Genomic DNA, 9,660 nt, shown 5'->3' with positions numbered 1-9,660 from the left:
TGGGAAAAGAGAAGGGAAAAAGGGAGAAATTTGTATGCATGTATATACAGGATAGTTAACATAGTTGATCTACTGTCTTCTATTTCTTTGCAAAAGAAACTATTAATGAGTCCTTGATTGATCAATATTGCATGTCTCTATTTGTTTTCATAAGAAACCACTTTGAAGATATCAATATGTAATACAACAAGCATTGTTAGTTTCCTACCACTTGGTTTGTAACTCTGTATTGTCTGTACTGTTCTTTTGCTATTTTGTAAAATGTTGTCTGTCTGTTCATGTTTTCCTCCTTTTATTTTTAAAATAAAAAATAAATAAATAACTAATTTAGAAATAAATTTAAGATCAATGTTTAAGAATGCAAATTCAATTACCTGGAGAATCTATTCATCCAATGTCCCTTAACCTTAGCATGTCCTAAAACTATTTTCTCTCTCTTCTTCTCTCATTCAGGGAAGCAAGCAAAGCATACAGGACAATGAGGGTAAAGGTCAGTATCACTCTCTTTTTTTAAAGAAAACTTGCCCTTCTTTTCTTTCTTTCTATGGAGATGGGGATGGAACCCAGGGCCTCACACATGCTAGGCAAGTATTGTACCTACCACTGAGATACAGCCCCAGCCCAAGCAGCTAGTTTACAACAAGGGCTTTCTGTGGTGGACTACAGTACTTTTTCCCTCTAACCCAATTCCCAGTCTTGCAACATAATCAGACTGCACATGCAGTTTTTATATCAGGTGCACATGATAGATTACTCTTGGTTAATATTTGTGCTTATTATGACCAAATATTAAAGTACTACTAAATTTTTTTAGTCTAACAGGCAGAATTTCTGATAATACTTTTTATTTTTATTTTTTTATTTATTTTATTTTTTTTTTTGGTTTTTCTCCGGTACCAGGAACCAAACTCACGACCTTGCGCTTGCCAGGCAGGCTCTGATAATACTTTTTAAAATGTGAATTCTAGTTTTTAAAAATCCAAAATATTACGAGGCTTCTTGGTTTCCAGTTCATTTTCCTGAAACTTATACTAGATTTATAAGCCATTCTGGATGTGTAGAACTTATAAGAAATGTCCTTTTATCTGTCATCAACAGCTTTTGCAGTAGGACTAAAAGTAGGCCTTTTAGATTTTTCCAGTGTTCCAGAGTCTAATATTTGAAATTTTTTTGTGTGCTTGATTGTTTTGTTATCTGACCTATGCAGTTCTCTCAAGTTAAGAAAAAATATTCTATTGAAAAAATATGTTGTTTTGCTATTTTTCTGCCTGCCTTCTCTTTTACATTCCATAAAGTTTGGAATTCCAAGTACTGCAAATATCATGGTAGCTCGTTAATATCTCCAACAGGTGAAAACACAGATATAATGGGAGAGCAACAGTCAGCAGGCAGAAAGGGTCCCATCCCTGCTAACCCAGTGGAAGCTCAGCCTCCCATCCTGGTCACTGCTCATGAGGACGGACATCTTCGCTTGTGGACTCTGGAGGTGACGGAGCTTGGTATTTCCTGTGAATGGGACAGAGTGGAGAAGATACAGAGGATGGTTAAATGAATGCCTTCTTCTATATGGCATCCAGTTCTAATATTTTTCAACCTTCTACCCAAGCATGGTTTTGCAGCCTGCTCTCACTGATCGTGTACTACTCATACTTTACAACAGGCCAGCACTGTAACTCAACAGACTAAGCCATCAGAATGGCCACCTACTTTGAATTTTACTTGTAAGCTAAGCACACCACTGAGTATTGTATCGGGCATTTAAATAATGTTAAAGAATATCATCGATATAGTAAAAGAACATATTTAAATAATGTTAAAGAATATTATCTATATAGTAAAAAAATATTGAAATGTTGAGTGTACAAGAAAGTTTTAATGAGAAAACTATTGAAAGATAGTATTACCTCATTTTGGGTGTACTTAAACCTTTTACTATAGAAAAAAAAACCCTTTAATTTATCAGAAGATTTTAAATCATTTGAGGTGAAGGATGAGCAACCCAAATTAGGGGATGGGAAGGAAACCATGAAAGGAGGATCTTAAGCAAACTGGGGAGGAGGACAATGAAGTCCTTACAGAGGCAGGGGAGGTGACCCCCACCTGTGGAAAGGCTCCTTCCTATGGCAAAGGTGTTGTGTGACAGACAATGCAGTTCAACAGCACAGAATAGCATGGCTGTCTGCCAGGTCAGCTCCAAGACTATCCTTGGGCCCTCATTTTTTACTGAAACTCCTGGTTTGAAAATACAGAATATTTCTAAGATAATCTTGGTGTCAAAGCAATGCCTGTTTTTCCTTTGACAAATGAAAGAGCGAAAAAAAATAGGAGACACTATATCCAACTACAGCCTCAGGGAACATGTAGAAAATTCAGTAATTTTTCCCCCAAGCTAAATGCTTACTCTCCAAGCAAGATAATATGTGTGGAAAGTCTTTCCCAGGGCTGCCTTATATTGAGTACTCAAAAAAATCTTAATTTAAATCTTCGTACATTTCTTTATCTTGCACCAGTATCCAAAAACAGATGTTTCTGAAAAGGCAAATATTCCCGATGAAGATACACTTAAACCTGCAAAGAATGTGTGTTTTAAGAAGAGTACATAATTAGAAATACTGTCAGAAGAATTGCATGAAAAGAGTCATGGACAGCCTTGAGAGCAAGGCAATCTAATAATCGGAGTCTAGATGTTTATACTTAATAGTTGTCTATACCTTTGGGGTATTTAATGTCAAAGAAATAAGTCCCTATGGATAATTTCAAATTACTTTTATTACAAAGCAGAGAAACATGTTTTAGCAGTAAAGATAATTCTTTAGATATAATATACAGTATAGAGAGAAATTGAACTTCATTATTAAAATTTTATAAAATTTTTCATCATAGAAGAAGCCTTATTTGCACTGTCCTCTCTTCAGGGAAGACTACTGAAAGATATGCTACCTTTCACCAAACATTCTGCCATTTCTCTGACATCACTGTATACTGATTCATGTTCCAGGGTGCTACTGGCTGGAAATGTCGGTAAGTCATTACTCTTATACATTTGGCCAGGAGCATTTTGACCTACATGACATGAAAAATGGGCATAGGAAAACCACTTTTACTGGCATTGCTTTAGACAAAAGCCTAAAAGTTATACTTAAGCATGACAAACTTATTGATAGCTTGTTGAATAAATGGAAAAATAAATGAATGTCAGGAAAAATTATTTTATTCCTATTTAAAACAAGGTATTCTATTCTTTCATCTTTAAAATGGGTATATGGTTACCCATCACTTTATCTTAGTTTATTAGGAATGATATAAAGTTTTAATTTTTAACATTGAAAGGGTTATGTTGCATTAATCTTCATTCTGAAAAAGAGCAGTGACAGAGAGGAAAAAGATTACTTCTTCTCTTGGGAGGGTTATTTTATATTGGTTAGAATTAATATAGTTAGGTTTTAATTCTTCCATCTACTACAATTTTTTTATTCGTCCCATTTCTCTTCTTCTGTCTTGAATTAATCCTAAATTTTCTTTGTCTTCATCTCACCCAACTTTCAAAGACTATATATGTATGAATGCACGTGCATGTGTGGAACAGTTTTTAATTTTTCTGATGTTTTTTCAAAAAAATACAAATAGAATTACTATATGATCCAGGCATACCACTCCTTGGTGTATACCCTAAGGATTCAAAGTCAGCATACTAAAGAGATAGGTGCATACTCATGTTTATCTCAGCATTATTTACAATAGCCAAGTTATGCAACCAGTCTAGAGAACCAACACTGGATGAATGGATAAAGAAAATGTGATATATATATTATCCAACCATGAAGAAGAATGAAGCCAGGCATGGTGATGCATGCCTGTAATCCTAGCAAGTGGGAGTTGAGGCAGGAGGACTGTCACAAGTTCCTGGCCAGCCTGGGCTACACAGTGAGTTCAAGGCCAGCCTGAACTATATAGTGTGACCCTGTCTCAAACAAAATAAAAAGAAGAGGAGGAGGAAGAGGAAGAAGAAAAGAAAGAAGAGGAAGGAGGAGAAGAAAGGGAATGAAATCATGTCAGTTGCAGGAAAATGATGGAATTGAAGATCATCATGTTAAGCAAAATAAGCCCACTCAGAAAGAAAAGTACTGTATGTTTTCTCTCACGTGTGGACTCTAGGAAATATGAGAGGGACTACTAGGGATGGGAAACCAGGGTGGATTAAAAGAGGTAATAAGGAAAATGAATATGATCAAAGCATGTTATATGCATGTATGAAATGTCATAATGAAACCCATTATTTTGTACAATATGTGTTAATAATTATACTAGAAAAAGAAATCATTATTGAGGAAAAATAAAACTTTAATAAATTTACTGGTATTAAAGTTTTTCAAGCCGGCCGGGGGGTGCACACCTGTAATCCCAGCACTGGAGAGGCTGAGGCAGGAGGATCATTGCAAGTTTGAGGCCAGCCTGGACTACAAAGTGAGCTCAAGGCCAGCCTGAACTGCACAGAGAGACCCTGTCTCAAAAAGACTAAATAAATAAATAAATAAAGTTTTTTGAAACAATCAGTTCGTTAGACTGAAATGATTAAAAAGTTTTGAAAGGAAATTTAAGCACTTTAACTTTCTCTTTTCTCCACACCTATCCTCTTATTGTTTACTTAGTTGATTTCCATCCAGATTACATCTGCTACTATGTTCATACTTAAATTTGCATCGCTTTTAAGAAAACTTTTCCCACTTCAAAATTTATAGAATTCCCAACAAACCATGTGGTATTGTCAACCACTGAGCTTTATGGACATTGTTGGAAATAACTGTTTAGATTTACATTCAGTATCGTCAGATTTACAACTTTAATTAAAGGTATCTCTATTTTATCTGATTTCTTTTTTTTGGTTTTGGTTTTTGTCCGGTACCAGGAACCAAACTCACGACCTTGCGCTTGCCAGGCAGGCGCTTTGCCGCTGAGCTAAATCCCCAGCCCCCTATTTTATCTGATTTCATTGCTCACCACCAGTTCCATCGTATTTTGATACGGTTATTCTTCTTGTTTTCATGAATCTGTCAATCTTTGTAGTTCTACAGACTCTGTATTTACAGCACACAATAGTAGGGAAATAAAAAATCAGGCAGACTTTACTTGTATAGTAACCTGCACATTCTTGCACTAACTTTGCCTACATTAGAGTAGCCTTTTCTAACAAAACTGTAGGACTGGCATGTAAAGTAGCTCGGAATTCCCATTATGCACTTCCGTTACAGCTACCGCTCTCTCAGTCCAGCTTTGAGCCCCTCCTTTTCCGGAGAATTGGAGTTTTCACCTGCGATCCAGAAAACCGCGGGAGGGCTGGGCTTGGGATCCAAGCCAGCCCCATCCACATTATGACAAAAGTAGACTTTTAGACTCTGACCTTAGGCTTCCTTTCGCGGTACCTCAGCCAACGTGCAAAGAACTATGGGCGGTCCTAGAACGCATCTCGCCCAGCCCTCTCCTCTGCCCCGGATTCCCTGCGCAGGCCCCGCCCCCAAGGCGTGGCCCCGCCCACGGCCCAGCGGTAACCCGGGAAACCAGAGTTGATCGCCGGCGGGCTAGAAGCAGGTTTCATGGCAGCCGCGAAGAAAGCAGTTGTGGGCCCGTTGGTGGGGGCAGTGGACCAGGGTACCAGCTCGACGCGCTTTTTAGTTTTCAATTCAAAAACAGCTGAACTGCTTAGTCATCATCAAGTGGAGATAAAACAGCAGTTCCCAAAAGAAGGGTGGGTGGAACAAGACCCTAAGGAAATTCTGCAGTCTGTCCTTGACTGCATAGAGAAAACCTGTGAAAAACTTGGACAGCTCAATATTGATATTTCCAACATAAAAGCTATTGGTATCACCAACCAGAGAGAAACCACCGTCATCTGGGACAAGTTAACTGGTGAGCCTCTCTGTAATGCTGTCCTGTGGCTTGATCTCAGAACCCAGTCCACTGTGGAGAAACTGAGTAAACTCATTCCAGGAAACAAGAACTTTGTCAAGTCCAAGACGGGCCTTCCCCTTAGCACTTACTTCAGTGCAGTGAAACTACGTTGGCTCTTTGACAACGTGAGAAACGTTCAGAAGGCTATTGAAGGACATAGAGCTCTTTTTGGGACCATTGATTCGTGGCTTATTTGGAGTTTGACCGGAGGAACCAACGGAGGTGTCCACTGTACCGACGTCACAAACGCCAGCAGGACAATGCTTTTCAACATTCATTCTTTGGAATGGGATGAAGAGCTCTGCGACTTTTTTGGAATTCCAATGGAAATTCTTCCCAGTGTGCGGAGTTCTTCTGAGATCTATGGCCTGATGAAATCTGGGGTCTTAGAAGGTGTGCCAATATCTGGGTGTTTGGGAGATCAGTCTGCTGCTTTGGTGGGACAAATGTGCTTCCGGGATGGACAAGCCAAAAATACATACGGAACAGGGTGCTTTTTACTATGTAACACAGGCCAGAAGTGTGTATTTTCTGAACATGGCCTTCTGACCACAATAGCTTACAAACTTGGAAGAGACAAACCAGTGTGTTATGCACTGGAAGGTTCTATAGCTATAGCCGGTGCTGTTATTCGCTGGCTAAGAGACAATCTTGGAATTATTAAGACCTCAGAGGAAATTGAAAAACTTGCTAAAGAAGCAGGTACTTCATATGACTGCTATTTTGTCCCAGCATTTTCAGGGCTGTATGCACCTTATTGGAAACCCAGTGCAAGAGGGATAATCTGCGGACTTACTCAGTTCACCAACAAATGCCACATCGGTTTTGCTGCGTTAGAAGCTGTTTGTTTCCAAACCCGAGAAATTTTGGATGCCATGAACCGTGACTGTGGAATTCCCCTCAGTCATTTGCAGGTAGATGGGGGAATGACCAACAACAAAGTTCTTATGCAGCTACAAGCAGACATTCTGTGTATTCCAGTATTGAAGCCCACCATGCCAGAAACAACTGCCCTGGGTGCTGCTATGGCAGCAGGAGCCGCAGAAGGAGTTGGTGTTTGGAGTCTCAAACCAGACGATTTATCAGCTGTCACAATGGAGCGGTTTGAACCTAAGATCAATCCTGAAGAAAGTGAAATTCGCTATTCTACATGGAAGAAAGCCGTGGTGAGGTCAATGGACTGGGTTACAACAGAGTCTGCAGAAAGTGGTGACCCTTGTATCTTCTGTAGTATGACTCTGGGCTTTTTTATAGTAAGTAGCATGGTAATGTTAATCGGAGCACGGCACATCTCAAATCTCCCATAAATGATGCCAACTGATGGATTTCCAAGATAAGAACTTTTTATGCAAGGAGAGAATCCAGCAATTATGACTCAATATGATGACACAACCCATAGACTCTGATTTCACTTACATGCCACTTTGCTGCATCATCCACCTAGTAGACTTAAGGCTTGAAATAAAGAAAATGCAGCAGAAAAAACACTCTAAGGATTGCTGTGTGGTCACTGTTCAATCAGACATCTTTTGGCACTATTAGTTTGTTTTTTTTTTTTTTTTAAGTCTATTTTTTAGAACTGTTTTAGTTTGGCAACAAACCTGAGTAGAAATGACAGAGGTTCCATATACATCCTGTCCCCTCCCCAAACACATTGGTTGGCCAGTAATAACACCCTGCCCCAGAGTGGTACATTAGCTGCATTGAGGGAATCTACACTGACTCATCAATGCTACCCAAAGTACAAAGTTTACATTAGAGTTCACTCTGAATGTTGAAGATTTTACAGATTTTAACAAACATATAATGCCTTGTATACACCGTTATAGTGTAAAACAGGCTGGTTTCACTGTCCTAAAATCCTTATCCCTACTTCCCTCCAGCTTCTGCCAACTACTGATCCCACTGTCTCCATATTTTGCCATTTCCAGAATGTGATACTGTTGGAATCATACAGTATGTACCATTTTCACAATGGTTTCTTGGACTTAGTAATAAACATTGAAGTTTCCCCCATTTATTATGAATTTTTAGTGCAGAATAATATTCCATTGTGTCAATGTATCACAGTTAATTTATCTATCGACTAACAGAGACATCTCGGTTGCTTCCAAGTTTTGGCAATAATTTCTGTAGCCACTAAAAACATCTGCATAAAGACTTTTGTGTTGACCTAAGATTTCAACTCTGTTGGATAAGTATCCAGACTATAATTGCTGGATCACAGTAAGAGTATGTTTAGCTTTGTTAGAAATCGCCAAACTGTCTTCCAATGTGCCTGTGCTATTTTGCATCCTCACCAGCAGTAAGTAACAGACACTTGCTCTTGCTGCATAGCCTCAGCAGTACTTGATATTTTCAGTGTTCTGAATTTTGGCCATTTTAATAGTTGTGTAGTGGTCTCTTGTTTTATTTTGTTTCCCTGATGATATAAGCAATCAATCATCCTTTCATATGCTTTTCCATCTGTATATGAGGTGTCTCTTTGGATCTCTTGCCCATTTTTAAATCGGGATTATTCATTTTCTTATTGTTGCATTTGAAGGTTCTTTAAGGAAACTCTTTGCTTCTGATCATTTTCTAAAGTCTGCCCTTTTGAAAGTAATGTAACTATTTCTCACTTCTTTTTGGTTTAGTATTAGTGTGGGATATCTCATGATACTTTTAATTTAATCTATTTGTGTGTATATTTAAAGTGTGTTTCTTGTAGACAACATATTTTGGATCACGTTTTTAATGCTGACAATCTCTGTTTTTTAACTAGTATTTTAGGCCAATTATATCTTAAGTGATTATTGACATAATTTGATTAATATGTACTATCTTTGTTACTGTTTCCAATTTGTTACCCTTGTTCTTTGTTCTTATCTTTCTCTTCTACTTTTTTTCTGCTTTTTGTGGTTTTAACTGAGCATTTTGTATAATTTTGTTTCTTTCTCAGGATATTAATTATACATTTTTAAACTTTTTTGATGGCTGCATTAGATTTTACAATGTATTTACAATTAATCTATGTCCATTTTTCAGTAACACTATACCACTTGATGGGTAGTACAACATTCCTAATTCCTCCCTCCCATCCCTTGAATAATAAATGTCACTCCTGTCAAATATTCATAAACTATAACCATCAAATACATAGTTGCTGTTATTATTTTGTGCAAACTGTTAAATATTAGCTCAAGAATTTAAAAAATGAAAACTTTTTTTACTGTTGCTTATTCCTTACTAGTGTTCTTACTTTATGTAGAGCTGAGTTGCTGCCCTATATCATTTCCCTTCTCTCTGAAGAACTTCTTTGAACATACCTTTCAAAGCAGTTGTACTAGTAACGCATCCCCTCAATTTGTATGTATCTGAGAAAGTACTTCACTCTTGAAGGATAATTTCTGCGTACAGAATCCTAGGCTGGTGTTTTTTATTCTCTCAACACTTTATTTTGTTGTACTCTTTTTTGGGGTGCATTTTTTGTTTCTGAAAGAGAATTTTGTGTAACTATGTTTTTTCCCATATGGCTTTTTAAAAAGATTTTTCTTTGTCTTTTTCTCCTGCACTTTAAGCATGACATATCTAGGTGTTATTTTCATTGCTTTTATATATATATATATATATATATATATATATAGTTTTTGTAGCTGTCATTTGGATTATAAGATGAATATCTCTGTAAGAGTTTGGACTTGATCTAGTAGTGTATATCCATTTTTATATAGT

General features: G+C 37.5%; 1 protein-coding gene and 1 pseudogene across 1 annotated transcript in view; both read left to right on the top strand.

Moving 5' to 3' along the window:
• The window catches only part of Wdr64 (WD repeat domain 64), a gene marked incomplete in the record, with an annotated part of 121,404 nt that overhangs the window by 95,284 nt on the left and 16,460 nt on the right, over positions 1 to 9,660 (top strand). The window contains 3 exon segments of the mRNA XM_013520508.1: positions 454 to 490; positions 1,350 to 1,486; positions 2,916 to 3,021. Coding sequence (XP_013375962.1) covers positions 454 to 490; positions 1,350 to 1,486; positions 2,916 to 3,021 — 280 coding nt within the window.
• On the top strand, positions 5,445 to 7,433 carry LOC102017421 (annotated as a pseudogene).

Source organism: Chinchilla lanigera, unplaced genomic scaffold, assembly GCF_000276665.1.
Source record: "Chinchilla lanigera isolate Chin_1 unplaced genomic scaffold, ChiLan1.0 scaffold00005, whole genome shotgun sequence".
Lineage (NCBI taxonomy): Eukaryota > Metazoa > Chordata > Mammalia > Rodentia > Chinchillidae > Chinchilla > Chinchilla lanigera.
This window is presented reverse-complemented; position numbering and strand designations above follow the sequence as displayed.